Source organism: Mercurialis annua, linkage group LG1-X (assembly GCF_937616625.2).
Source record: "Mercurialis annua linkage group LG1-X, ddMerAnnu1.2, whole genome shotgun sequence".
In the NCBI taxonomy this organism is placed as follows: domain Eukaryota; kingdom Viridiplantae; phylum Streptophyta; class Magnoliopsida; order Malpighiales; family Euphorbiaceae; genus Mercurialis; species Mercurialis annua.
This window is the reverse complement of record NC_065570.1, coordinates 61,701,999-61,716,807: the sequence shown is the minus strand read 5'-3', so window position 1 is coordinate 61,716,807 and position 14,809 is coordinate 61,701,999. Positions and strand designations below refer to the sequence as shown.

Genomic DNA, 14,809 nt, shown 5'->3' with positions numbered 1-14,809 from the left:
CCGGAGTGTCCGACAAATTCAAATTTTGAAAAAGTCTTGCAGTTCAAAGTTCAAACAATATCATAAATAGCAAAATAGACATTCAAATAGTGATTGATTTCAAAATTAAATTTAAATAGTTTGTGAACTATATAATCTAAATCTTGATTAAAAAAACCAATTCACTATTAATAATTATCAAATTAACACCATAAACAAACAGTAAGATGTCTAACAATGACAGCAAAATAAAGAAACAAAACGAACTGCACATTTGGACTTCTGGCATAGGGTTTTAACATTAAAAAACACGGCCAACATGCATGTGACGTTGCCTTTAAAAAAGGGAGGTACACTTCCCCTTCTTGTCTCCACCAATTTCAAAATGCTTGCATCTCTGCACAAACAATCAAACATTAATAAAAACGAGTGACGCCAACTGCCAAAGCAAGTAAATACACTAATACAGAAGGCAAACCTTGATAGGATGCTGAGAAACATGCTTGCAACCTTGACATTGCAGCCTCAGGACAATCTTCTTGGTGGTTTTGGCCTGAAATTAAAATAACACGATATGCGTAAATAATAAACTTCTTTCAGCCTGAGACAATCAAACTTCAGATGCTAATTAGCATTTAACGGATCATTCTCAGACAAAACATAATAGCCCAATTGATAAAGATACCTTCTTGTGGAAAACAGGCTTTGTCTGACCACCATAACCTGATTGTTTGCGATCATAACGACGTTTCCCTTGTGCAGCAAGGCTATCCTTCCCTTTCTTGTATTGTGTAACCTTGTGCAGAGTGTGCTTTTTGCACTCCTTGCTCTTGCAGTATGTCTTCTTGGTCTTAGGAACATTCACCTACAAATGGTGAATTTTCGTCAACAGAATCAAACCAACTCAAATGTAATAGCAACAAATTCTTTATTCTCATTGATAAACAATCAGCACATAGACCAACAAGCACAAGGTTAGAAATAGAAAGATTTAATAATAATTCAACTCAACTGAGCTCTGGTTTTAGTAATTTCTCATCTTTGGAGACAAGAAATTCTAAAGGTATTTTGTAATAAAATCAAATTTATTACACACAAAACTTCAGCCCGATATAACAATCAAATGAGGCATCAGGAATTCCCCATTTAGCATGAAAACTAAATCAATAACCCCCACAACAATCAACAAAATGATCTGCTGAAATGCACACTCTATCATATGAGGAAGAAACATTAGCAAACAAATCAGAATTTTGGCTGTATCCAAGTGTCCATGCTACCTAGAGCTCTATCATATGACAAACAAACAAACAATAGCAATAACTTTGCTAAAGTTTTCAGTATCAAATCAGGATTCGCACCAATAAAAGAAAGGCTTATCCCCTTAAAAAAACCCTCACCTTTTACCCCCAATTCGTTTGCACCCTCACGTTGCAAAACCACCAAATATACCCAAATTACGACCTTTCACTTTCAATTGGACCCTCAAGCATTAAATTGATCTCTTTTCACTTGAAAAAATAGGTTTATTTTTGTTTTAAATAAAATATTAAGTCTTATTTTAAAATATATGCTAAAATTTAAAGTATTGATTTGAACATTTTTTAAGTGAAAAAAGGTCAATTTAATGCTTGAGGGTGCAATTGAAAGTGAAAGGTCGTAATTTGGGTATTTTTGGTGGTTTTACAACGTGAGGGTGCAAATGAATTGGGGGTAAAAGGTGGGGGGATTTTATAAGCCTAAAAGAAACGCTGTAACTTTACGTGCATTATAAATCTCAAATAATAAAAAACCCCAATGGGAAAACGTATCACAGAATCCATTTTAAAGCTAAATTAGTTAAACAAGAGAAACTCAATAAACCCAATTCTATGTATTCAAGAATCCGTTCATGGGCAGCAAAAAAATGCCACTAAAAGGAGAAATGAAACAGAGGCTCAAGACTTAAAACCAATTTCAAGAAAATCAAAGATTAAGGAAATCCATCAAAAGAGAAAGCTGAGCTTACCATTTTAAATTGTCTCTGAGAAACCCTAAAAGATGTGTCGTTGAAGAGCAGGAGGCGATTATAGTTAGGTGGGCGTGGGCGTGGGCTAGGATTCCAAACTTGAGGTTTTCAGTCAGTTCGTTAGTTGAAAACATGAACTTTTTACATATACTTGTGTCGTTTTATGTACTTCGCTCGTTCCTCAAAATATATTTATTTTATTTAATATAAAAAATAATAATTCATTAAAAAATTTGTTTTCTTTCTTAGTTTTCCAATACTAGAAAAATTATATATTATGATTGGAAGTTAATTTATACAATTGATTTAATTTTATGACTAATTAACTATTTAAATAAGTTTGATTGGTGCGCTTTCTCTCTCTAGGGTTCTATAGAGACACACTATTTTTTAAGAAAAAGAGTTTTATCATCGGATTTGGCGGATGAAATGTGTTGATCTCCGGTGTTTAGCTGGCGTCTTTCAGCCCATTTTGTGTGTATTTTGTATTTTTCTAATAAATTACTCCGTTCTAGAGATTTGGCGCGATTTCAGAGTGTTTTTGTAGTTTATGTATTTTAACAATGTATAAATTTGAGAAAAATCGATAATATATTTATTTGGTTGTCGATTCAGCAATTTTCACCAAATTTATTGAACAGTGTATGAATTTGAGAAAAATCGATAGTTGGTGTATGAAAATGACAATTTTTAAACAACGTGATTAAAAGGAAAAAAACGTGTAAAGTTGGTGAATTTTTATGACATTAATCATTATATTTAAATCTATATATATATGCCATGAAAAAATGGCAAAAAAATTATTTTATCTATAGTAGTGTATAAAATGATTTTCAGACACTAAGATTATAATTTTTATAAATAGATCAGTCAAATCTATAAATTGGTTTATAAACTTTTAAAATATTGGAATTTATTTGAATTTTTATGGATTATTTGCGACATACATTTAGACCTTCAAATTTGTTGTTACACGTTTGATTCTCATGAATTTTATCAAACGGATCACTACCTCATCACCTAAATAAATAAATATAAAAACTATCATTAATTTCTTTATCGTTTTTCAAGGCTTAAAGTGTGAAAAACTACCGACCTTTTAAAAAAATTCAATTGCACCCTCACCTTATAATTTCTTCAATAGCACCCCATTTCGTATTTTTAGCTTTCAATAGCACTCCGACCTTGTAAAACAGTCAATTTTATCCTATTTTGTATTTTTAACTTTCAATAGCACTATAAATTATCAAATTAAACTCATTTATCGAAGACTTATTTTGAACTTTTTTTAAGTTAAAAGACTTATTTAAAAGTGTTCAAGTAGAAAAAAGTATGATTTCACCTTTAAATTTAGTTTTTTTGAAAATTTTCATCTTTATAATAATCAAATCATCTAATTTTTTTATTTTAGAGTGCTATTAAAAGTCAAAAATACAAAATAAGGTGCTATTAAAAAAATTATAAGATGAGGGTGCTATTGAAAGGTCGGTAGTTTTTCAGACCTTAAGCTTTTTTCTAGGGGTTCAAAACAGCGATGTCTATAGGTATTACTACTGATGCACTGGAATAATGGCGTTGATCAAAACTAACATTACCACTAGTCGTAATCCCGCGCATTTGCGCGGAATCAAATTAATAATTAATTTTAGAAAAGTATTATAAAAAATGTAAATAAAATCAATATAGAAACTAATAAAATATGTCTAAATAATTCATATAATAAAGTATTTTAAAATATTGAATATTTATGGTCAAATTTTTGCATTTTACGATTTTAAATATTTATGGTGTTGGAATTTAATCTTACTTTAAAACATTTTTTTTCTATTTCTTCACAAATTTTCAATAGTTCATAAAATGGAATATGGATCAAATATCTTGATTTTAAACATTTTATGATATTTATCAAACTTTTTTCTGCGATCTTTATTCTTTTACAGTTGTCAAAATATTGATATTCCTTTTTTATTATAAAATGTGCATTTGATAACTGCATAGACAAAAAATGAATTATTATTTTTATTTTTTATAAGATAATTTTAAATTACAAAGTTTTTATACTATTTTTAGCAAAAAAAAAACTGTTGATAAATATCAATAATAAAATTAGCATATTTATATTTAGCTACTATATTTTAGTATCGTGTTATATTTACATTTTTTAATCATTACATATAAATTTATACTCAAGATTCAAATTCTTTTATGTAATCTCAGTTTATATCACAACATTAAATTGGGATGACTTTCTAAATTTTATAGTTATTGCAAATAATTTATTTACACGTACGCTAATTAAAAAATTATAGATTGTTCATGTTTGATTTTATCGCTTTTATGCCTATTTTTCAAAGGACTTTCATGTTTGATTTTATCATTTTATACCTATTTTGAAAGGACTTTTATATATGTCGGACTTCTATAATTTTGATATAAGTCGAACCGTACATATTAAAGTGATAGACAAAAGAATATAATAATTGAAATCAAAATTAATTTATAACCAAAGATATTGTGTTGAGGTTGTTTTTAGGTCTTTAAGTCTAAAAGTTACCCGAGTTAATAATTCTATACTTAGGTTTCTACAAAAACTTTTGGCTATAAGTTAAATGCATATTTATATAATAAATCATGCACTAATAGATCAATTTATGATTTTTATTTTTTTATCAGTCGGTTAATCTCGATCATACAAAAACAATATTATATTTACTTTAACTACATCTAGATTTTATGATAAATTAATAAAAATTAATTATAGTTCAAAATATTTAATTATATATATATATATATATATATATATATATATATATATATATATATATATATGTTATAAATGTTCAGAAAACATTATTAAAAAAACAATTATAAAAAAGTATCTATAAATTTTATAAATAAGTACATACATTATGTTTTATAAAAGCTAAAATATATTATTTTGTTTGAAAGTAAATGTATTAAAATTGAATATTTCGATTGATAGATCTCTAAATTATATAAACATATAAATTTATTTTGATTTATAATGGGTTCAGAGTGAATTTGTCATACAAAGATAAATTATTCACGTCTAAAAATTTACTATTTATTTAATGAAAGCATTTGACAATAAACTTTTTTTTTTTCATGTTTTGCATAATAACACGTTTAATTTTAGTAGAACTATAATATCTATTAGTCATTAAACTCATTTAAATTTATTTCTTTTCAATTTTTTTTAAATAACTAAATTTTAGGTCAAATGACCAAAAAAGGCAAAATTTTTCGTGAAAATTTCACAAAATTCTAAACATTTCAATTTTATCTGTATCGTCTTGAAACACAGATTTTTGTTTCAATAATATCAAACTATCCGATTTTGCTGATGTGGCGTCTACGTGACGCTGATGTTGCATGCCACACATCAGTAACACATAAATAAAATTACATAGTTGGACATAATTAAAATAAAATCATGCATTTCAGGATAAATTCGATAAAATTGAAAGATTTGGACTTTTGTGAAATTTTCATGAAATGTTTGGCCTTTTTTAATTATTTAGTCTAAATTTTATAAAACAATTTCAATATTTTAATTATTTTTAAAGAGATTTAATTTATTTACAAAGTAAAGAAACACCTCTGCATGTACTTTGCCTTTCAACACTTTTTTTATGAAATCTCTTTTAAAACTAATCCAAATGACCAAAGATATGCATTATGTATATAAAATCAAATTTGCTTGTTTATTTTCACATCCTACTGCCGTTAAATTATTTAATTTGCAATTTATAATCTTTTACAGTTTATACTCTCGTTTTATTAAAGTGAAATTAATAGAATTTAGGTTTTATCCAAACACATGCAATTAGTTATATATAAATAATTATAAATATTAAAAAAATCAAGTAGTTTATTTGAATTGGGAACTCACCAAAATGCACTATTTTGTGAGAATCAAGGAGAGCTCTCCGTTGGTCCTCTCAATTATATAATATATAGATTCTGACGCACGCGATATATGCCATGTTTTCATTGGAATGATATAAAAATTACAGCAAAAAAGTATGAAGTTAAAATAATTTAAAAATTTAGCATTTTTAACTAAGACTTCTTTAGTATTTTATCACATACTACATTGCCCATGGGTTATAATAGTGCATAATTCGTCTAATTTAGTTTTTTGAAATAACTTTACTTTGTTCTATTTTTATTTTTTTTACATAAAATTAATTTAAATATTTTCTAATGTATTGCATCAATGTTTAGTCAATAGTTAATTTTTGTTAAAAAAAAAACGAGACTATAAAAATAGGATTAATGAAAAAGAGATTAGTATAAAATTAGGCTTAATTCCTTAAAAAACTCTCACCTTGCAATTTTTCTTCGTTTATACCCTGACCTTGTAAAAACATCATTTGTACCCAATTTTGAGTTTTTATGTTTCATCTCTACCCAAAAGCATTAAATTGTACTTTTTTCATTTGGAAAAGAGTTTAAAACATACTTTTTTCTATTTTAAAATATACAAATAAATCCTTAAACTTAAAAAATAATTAAATACATCCAAATAATTAATTAATTTTTTTAATTTGATAAAATAATAAAAAATTAAAAAAAATATTATTATTTTTAATTTTTTTTGTCGGAAATATTTTTAAAAAAGTTGAAAAAATTAAAAAAAAATCGAAATATTTTTTAAAAAAACTAAAAAAAATTATTATTATTTTTAATTTTTTTTGTCGGAAATATTTTTAAAAAAGTTGAAAAAATTAAAAAAAAATTCGAAATATTTTTTAAAAAAACTAAAAAAAATTATTATTATTTTTAATTTTTTTAAAAAGATGGTATTTTTGTACTATTAATAACATTAATATCTAATTCGTATATAAGTTAAAAATGAAGGATTGTTTTAAACTTTTTTCCAAATGAAAAGAGTATAATTTAATGCTTTTGGGTAGAGATGAAACATAAAAACTCAAAATTGGGTACAAATGGTGTTTTTACAAGGTCAGGGTATAAACGAAAAAAAAATGTAAGGTGGGGTTTTTTAAGAAATTAAGCCATAAAATTATAAAAGAAAGTAGAAGTAGTTTTACAAAAATGACCAACCATACTAACCAGCTGCTCCCCTTCGAAAGCTCCGCCGACGAAACCTCGCGACTCTCGCCCCCCTACACTCTTTACATTTACTTCCCCTTTTAAAACCCATCATCTTTCACACTTCTTCTTCCCCAGCAACAATGGCCACCGCAGCTTCCGCTAACTCACTGCTCCTCACTTCTCCTCCTTCTTCTTCTTCAATCACTCATAACCATGCCTTCACTCCATCTCGAATTTCATTTCCCAATTTAAGATCTCATTTTGATTTCAAACAAACCAAAAATCTGACCACTACTCGTTGTTCTCTTGAAAATGCTGCTGCTGCTGCTAAAGACCCAAAAGAAGACAACACTCCAATTGAGCTAAGTATGTCGCAGTTTTGCCTTCTCTGATACTATTAAACCAATGGGTATCATTATTTAATATTGGTATGCTTTTGTTTACAGAATTTCCAGCCTATCCTACTGTTATGGACATTAACCAGATTCGTGAGATTTTACCGCACAGGTGCGGCTTTAATTCTTATGATTTTTAAAATGGATTGGTGTTAGTTTTAGAGTTTTGATGTGGGTTTAATTGAATTGTTGTGCTAGGTTTCCATTTCTGCTGGTGGATAGGGTGATTGAGTACAATCCAGGAGTTTCAGCTGTTGCTATCAAAAATGTCACTATTAATGATAATTTCTTTCCTGGACATTTCCCTGAGAGGCCTATTATGCCTGGTGTCCTCATGGTTGAGGTATAGACAGCTGCTTTTTTCTTAATGCAGTTTGTATCTTGCTGAATTTGCTCAGTGTGTTGATTTTACTAGGTATTTTATATGCCGGAAGGTTCAATTTGTTTATATTTTAAGATGACTACTTTGCATTTGAATGACATCTATCTACAAAATTGTTGAAATCAATCAATCTGTTTTCAGAATTTTAAGTGATACATAAGTGAAGATTTCTTTTATTACATTATTACTTATTTAATTGACTAACTTGTATGTTAATTGTTTCGTGGCGTTTTGTTTTATGAAGGGTGTATTTTTGAGTAGATTGCTTTACTGCATCTTTTGAATAAATTTTAGTGGATACATGGTTTCTACTAGAGCTAATATAAACATTGTGACAGTTATAGCAGGCATACTTTGCTAGAAATAATGGTAGATGAAAGTTCTGTTATTTGTATCTTTAACTTTTTTCACACAACTACACTTAGAGTTCATACCCCTGTTTCTACGATCCAAATTGAGCATTTCCAAATTTAAATCTGACCAAGTTTGATTAAAATAGGTATTTTTTTTTTGAGGAAAAAATAGGCATTGTTTGCTTCCTGAATTTTTTGAATCAATTGTTTCGGTTGGAGTATTGCTCTAATATTTTTTTTCTGGAGGCTGGTCAGCATGATTGTTGTGATCACATGCATGAAATTTATTGTCATTGTCTGATGTGATTGTATATTTGAAGCACCCTGAGCGAGTTAGTTGTATTGTAGGTAACAATATTTATGTGATAAAATTGTTTGTCTCAGTGACTAAAAGAATAAACTCTTTAATTGCTAAAACCTTCTGCCAGTCTGTTGATACGTTTTTCTTCTGGTTAGAGAAGCATAAGTGAAATGTTTGTGTTGATGTGGTGCTGATAGAGCTCTTTCGATCAGTGTAGAAATAAGTTTAAATGTAGACCCTTCAAGTTTATTGAGCAAATTTCTGCAATATAGGGAACAATACTGAATTAAGTCTATAAACCTTGAATTTGGTATTTATCTCGTGTTTTGTAAGATGACCTTTGATTCTTAGTTTTTTTTTTTACTAAAATAGTTGTCATTTGAAGGAGAAAACAAAACAGAAGTTGCAATGCTTTTCTGCCACTTGGTCTTCTTTGATAAATCTATGCACATTGTCTTCCTAATAGTATTTAGTAAACAAGAAGTTAAACAACACGTAAAAAGTGGTATACCTTGCGGACATGCACATTTTTTGTTATTCAGTCTTCACTAGACCTGTTAAATGGTTGCACTCGGTGATTTTACTTGTTATTTTATCATGAAATAAGCATAATGTGGGTATATTGAAGTTTTTTACCAGAACAAGTGTGGATAATGAATAAATGCAGGCAATGGCACAAGTGGGTGGGTTGGTGATGCTGCAACCAGAAGTTGGGGGTTCTCGGGACAATTTCTTCTTTGCCGGGATTGACAGAGTAAGATTTAGGAAACCAGTAATTGCAGGTGATACGTTGGTAATGAGAATGACATTGGTGAAGCTGCAGAAACGCTTTGGAATAGCCAAGATGGAAGGAAAAGCATATGTTGGAGGTGATGTTGTATGCGAGGGTGAGTTTTTGATGGCTATGGGTAGTGAATAATCTGCTAGCAGTTTCCTGTTTTTGATCTTTGTTTTTGGAAACTCTTATGCAAACTTATTTGGAAGTAGCAATTTCATCTTCATTCAACTCTAAAGGTGTGCAAAATCATTCAATAATACTGTGTCCAAGTGAGTGAATTCTTCTTAGTAAACTAAAAGAATCTCTATATCGATAATATCTAAAGTCCATGCCTCTATAAGGGGATTTAAAAAGAGCTTTAGGTCTCAAGCCCTCCTTAGTGTCTCCAACATGAGACTTGGCGAGGTTCAATTTCAAGTTCTTTTGTTGCACAATAACCTTGTTAGGAAAAGGTGCTGCATACCCGATATTTCCCTCATTTAGTTGGGCTCTTGACCCATTCCTTAGCTTCAAACTTCTCCTCAACTTCATTTTCCTTTTTCTCAGTTGCTTGTGTCACTGCCTGTTCGAACTCGTGTACTAGACAAGATTACATCAATTGATTCCACCATTGCAATTTCTTCGTTCATAATCTCTATCTCCTTTTCAGCTTGAGAATTGAAATAGTCTCCATTTGACTCCTGAAGAGCTTGGAAGCTATTTCCATCATCCTCTAAATCATCCTATAAACTATGTATGAACTTTGATTTTCGATTGGAACTAACATTTAGATCAAGATTAGCTGATTTTTACAATGTTGTTAAAATTCGACCGGCCGGTCAAACCGGGAACCGGTCACTTGTCCGGTCCGGTTAGATGCTAAAGTCAAAGTTTTATTAGATCGGTCAAAAACCGGATTGAACCGCTAAAATCCGGTTTTTGACAAAAACCATTAAAATCCGATTTTTGAAAAATAGGTTAAAAATCATTTTTTTACCCAAAAGAATATTTTTGTGGTCCCTCTATACATGTGTCAACCTCCTATGTAATTTTTTTTCTCTTTCTTACGCAACAACATACACTTTTTTCTTCTTTTTCATGCTCCCTACGTCCTAATAAAGTTGTTCACTTTACCTTTATCACATAATTTAAGAAAACTAATAATTGTTTATAGATTTTGTAAATTTTTCCTTAATTTTCTTGTTAGAATCTTATTTAATATAAGGTCCACTTGTAATTTACTTTCAATTTATTCATTAATGGATTTTAAATAGGGGTAATATAAGAAAGTTGAATGCAAAAATTAGAGAGAATTAGCAAAATACCTAAAAAACAGAAATATTAGCATTTGTTAACACTAATTGTCCATATTTATCTGTCTACCTCAGCGTGTTGTATGTTTATTTTTTTACTCTTTTGTTTTGTTTTTATACCCCATATTTACTCTACATCACAGTTCCTTCTTCTTCATCTTCTTCTTTTTTTAATCTTTTTCAATTTATTTTCAAAAACAATCAATAAATCAACAAATCAATTGTAACTTTCAGCTTATAACATTTCAAGAAATTAAATCCTACGATTTTATTATTAATTCTTACAATTTTATTGCTAATTTCAAATATAGTTTTCGATCCGCTCGAATTTTTAATTCGTAATCAAATTACTTCAAATTTCACTTGAAATTCAAATCCAACGATCATAACTTTCTCCAAAAACAAAGAAAACTGTAAATTATTAATTTATTTGTTCTCATTAAAAATCTATTAAAAACGGTTTCAAACGGTTTCAAGTTTCAATTACAGTTTCAATTACGGTTTCAAACCGTTTACAAAGGTTTCAAACAGTCTAAAACAGTTTCTAAAAAACGCTTTTAAACAGTCTAAAAATAACAGTTTCAAACAGTTTCAAAAAACAGTTTCGAACAGTATAAAACAGTTTCAAACCGTTTACAAAGGTCTCAAACTATCTAAAACAGATTCTAAAAAATAATTTTCAATAGTTTATAAAATAACAGTTTCAAATAGTATCAAACAGTTTCAAACCGTTTACATAAAAAAATAACAGTTTCAAAAAAAAAACAGTTTCAAACCGTTTACAAAGGTTTCAAACAGTATAAAACAGTTGCAAACCGTTTCCAAAAATCTCAAGCATTCTAAAACAGTTTCTAAAAAACACTTTCAAACAGTTTAAAAATAACAGTTTCAAACAGTATAAAACAGTTTCAAACCGTTTACAAAGATTTCGAACAGTATAAAACAGTTTCGAGAAAACAGTTTCAAACGATTTCTAAAATTAATTTAAAACATTTGAAAACCAGGTCAAAATATCATTAATGAAGAACATTACGATTTTTTCAAAAAAAGTTGTAAAAAATTCCAAAAAACGATGCTACAATAATTTAAAACAACATAAAAAGAAAAAAGTAGAAGAAGAAGAGAAAAAAAAGAAGAGAAGAAGAAGAAGAATTTTCTCATCTATCACCATCATATTATCTCTTAAACTTTTTTTTATTCAAATTTTTTTGTCTTGGAGTTCATTTGTATAATGTGGAAAATAGAAAAAGTAGATTTAAAAAAAACGAAGAAAAAAAAAGTTACAGGGGAAAGAAGAAGAAGAAAAAGAAGAGAGAGAAAAAAAATGAGAAGGAAGAAAGAGAAAAATGAGAGAGAAAAGAAAAAAACAAAAAAAGAAAGGAGAAAGAGGAAAGAGAAAAAGGAAAGAGAGAAAAAAAGAAAATGAGATATGCATGTGTTTAAAAGAAGGAGAGTAAAAATACAAATAAGTTATTTTGCTAATTGAGGTACAACTAAAAACAATAGAAAAATAGAGTAAAAAAGTAAATTTTTAAAATTGAGGTGTTTATAACAAATAAGTTAAAAAAGGAGTGTTTTGTGCAAATTCCTCCAAAAATTATTACTTTTTGAAAGTGGACAATAGTTTTGGGACAAAAAAATTTCTCAAAGTGGATAACTCTATTGGGACTGAAGAAGTAGTAACATAGTAATTCTATTGGGACAGAGGGAGTAGTGATTTATACATCTAATTGCAAAAGAATATTAATTTTCTCATCGTCTTGAAACAAAATTACGTGTTTTAGGACAGATTGGATAAAATTAAAATGTTTGGACTTTTGTGAAACTTTCATGAAATGTTTGGATTTTTTGGATCATTTAGCCTTTTTTAAAATATAAAACTCATATGCACATGAAAACTTGGCCTAATGGCCAAGCCTTTCAAAGTGTGACCCCGACTCTCCTTCAGGCCGTGGTTTGCCTGTTTGAAAATAGTTTGTGGTACTAATTAATTCTTGCTAACCGCCGCTAACAACTAACATAAAATGGATCTAACTCTGATGAAAAAAAACTTGTGTTTAAAAATCAAATTGTTTACTGCTTGCTGCAACCTGCTGTTGGCTGTCTGCCTACAATTCGGATAGGTGGTTGCAACGTGCAAGTTGCAATGCTTGAATTCTGGGATGAATGAAAGTGAAGTGGTTTTTGTATTCAGTTCATTATTTTTTCATATAAATTTAGGAAACAAAGAAATAAAATATGCAATTAATTATCACATTGGCAGATTTAGTAATTTGTAAATTTTATTAACATAATTACTACCTATTACAGTTTAAGTTGTATGTTTCTTATTCATTAGACTTGAAATTGTTTTTTTGTGCTTTTTTCAGAAATAACCGAGATACCATCTTGGTTTATAAAAACACGGTCCATATTTTCAACTTTCTAAACTACGGTACACACGTATGGTTATACCAATTTTTTCTTTTTTTTCTCATCTTCCTCTTCCTTCTTTGTTCTTCTTATTGTCTGCTTCGTTTCTTCTCCTGGATTATCAACCTTAACTATGATTTTAAGGTTTTCGTCAAAAATTAACAAACCAGCCGACGTTCCGCCTTTTTCCGGCGCTCCGCTTTTCTCCTTTCTCCGCCTTTCTTCGTCGTTCCACCTCTGTCTTGTCATCAAAGTTATTTTCCCTGTTTGTTGTTACCGTCAAAGCCATTATTTCTGCTTGTTGTTACTGCCGTTGTTTTTCTATTTTGATTTCAAATATGAAGTTCATTGTTCCTCTTCTTCGTTTTCGATTTATAATTTTTTTGTTTACTATTTTTATATAACAGTAATTTTTCATCATTAAACATGTATAAGATTATCTTTAAAGAATATAATTGAGCAAGTAATGCTAAGGTTTCTGAAGTATATTATAATTAACAGTTTGGTACCCCTTGTTTCAAAAGTCTACTTAATGATTCCTCAATTTTAATTTTGTTAATTGAAAGACCCTTATGTTAATGTGGGAGACTAAACCGTTTAACGGAATTGAAACTGAGATGCAAAATCATTTAAAAGTGAGGTACCAAACCGTTTAACAAAATTACAAGTGAGGGACCAAATCGTTCACAAAATTAAAGATGAGGTACCAAATCGTTTGAAACTAAATGAATTAACAATAACGGAATTAAAATTGAGGGACCATTAAGTAGACTTTTGAAATAAGGGGTACCAAACTGTTAATCATGGTATATCTCCGGAATCTCAGCGTAATTTGCTCAATATAATATTACTTTTTATGTTACATGATTTTTTTTTTGTGATTTTATGTAATAAAATTATGTTATTTCTGCATATTTACCGTGTTTGGTTGTATTTATGTATTTTTTATCCTGCAACACGATTTGTTGATGATGGTTGATTGCTGAATTATTGTTTCTTACATTGTTGTTGATTTGATGTTGGTATTGTGTTGATAATCAGTTGATATTGATTTTAACATTGACAAATAAGATAATATAATCCGTAAAATAAACTAAAAAAATAAAAGTTAATTTGAGACTGAATAATGATATGTTAGCATTGAGGGAAAAGATAAATAATGATGTTAAGTTATTGTAATATTATAGTTTTAATATTATGTTGATTTTCAGTTGATATTTTGTTGACTTATTCATTGATTTCGGAAAATTCAGAACTGAACCGAACCGAATTGACCGATACTCACCCCATGAAAGATCATATACATCCAAGGTTGTGAAAATGGATCAAAAATCCCAATAGTTGCGAAAATGGATCAAACATATCCAAAAATAGTAGGAAGCCACTCCCTAAACTATGCAAAAACCGGATCAAATCTCCCATCCATTCACCGGAAACCGCTCCATTGTGAGCACTAAAAGCCGCGCACTCATCGGAAACCGCCGCACCCCACCGAAAATCGTCGACATTTTGTTTAAAATTTCGGAGGAGCAGCAAATGCTCCTCAGACGAGGAGCAGATCTGCTCCTCCTCTGGAAATTTTTATTTTTATTTTTTTTAAAATTTAGGTATTAATTTGAACTTTTTAAAAAATAATGACTATTTAAGATTTTTTTTCTTTAGAAAAGTGTGTTTCCCACGTGGTATGAGAGTGGACGAGAGTGCATGAGGGGTGCATTTGACCCCATTTGCCATAGGTGTGGGTTATTTTAGTCCGATTTCATAATCTCGGACGTATATGATCTTTCATGTTAAGTTTGAGAAAAAAACTTCAAATTCATAGACCCT

The 14,809-nt window shown here is 29.0% G+C and overlaps 2 protein-coding genes across 2 annotated transcripts; one reads left to right on the top strand and one right to left on the bottom strand.

Moving 5' to 3' along the window:
• Positions 1-143: 143 nt before the first annotated feature.
• Positions 144-2,129, bottom strand: LOC126674684 (60S ribosomal protein L44-like). The gene is made up of 4 exons (XM_050369173.2): positions 1,988-2,129; positions 665-844; positions 458-532; positions 144-376 (listed from the first exon to the last, which is right to left on the bottom strand). Exons 1-4 carry the CDS (start codon positions 1,988-1,990, stop codon positions 317-319), a joined length of 318 nt encoding a protein of 105 aa, XP_050225130.1. The 5' UTR covers positions 1,991-2,129; the 3' UTR covers positions 144-316.
• Positions 2,130-7,063: 4,934 nt separating this feature from the next.
• Positions 7,064-9,513, top strand: LOC126665839 (uncharacterized). Its single transcript, XM_050358770.2, has 4 exons — positions 7,064-7,435; positions 7,516-7,576; positions 7,663-7,807; positions 9,168-9,513. The coding sequence occupies exons 1-4, from the start codon at positions 7,210-7,212 to the stop codon at positions 9,417-9,419; spliced, it is 684 nt and encodes a 227-aa protein (XP_050214727.1). The 5' UTR covers positions 7,064-7,209; the 3' UTR covers positions 9,420-9,513.
• Positions 9,514-14,809: the final 5,296 nt, after the last annotated feature.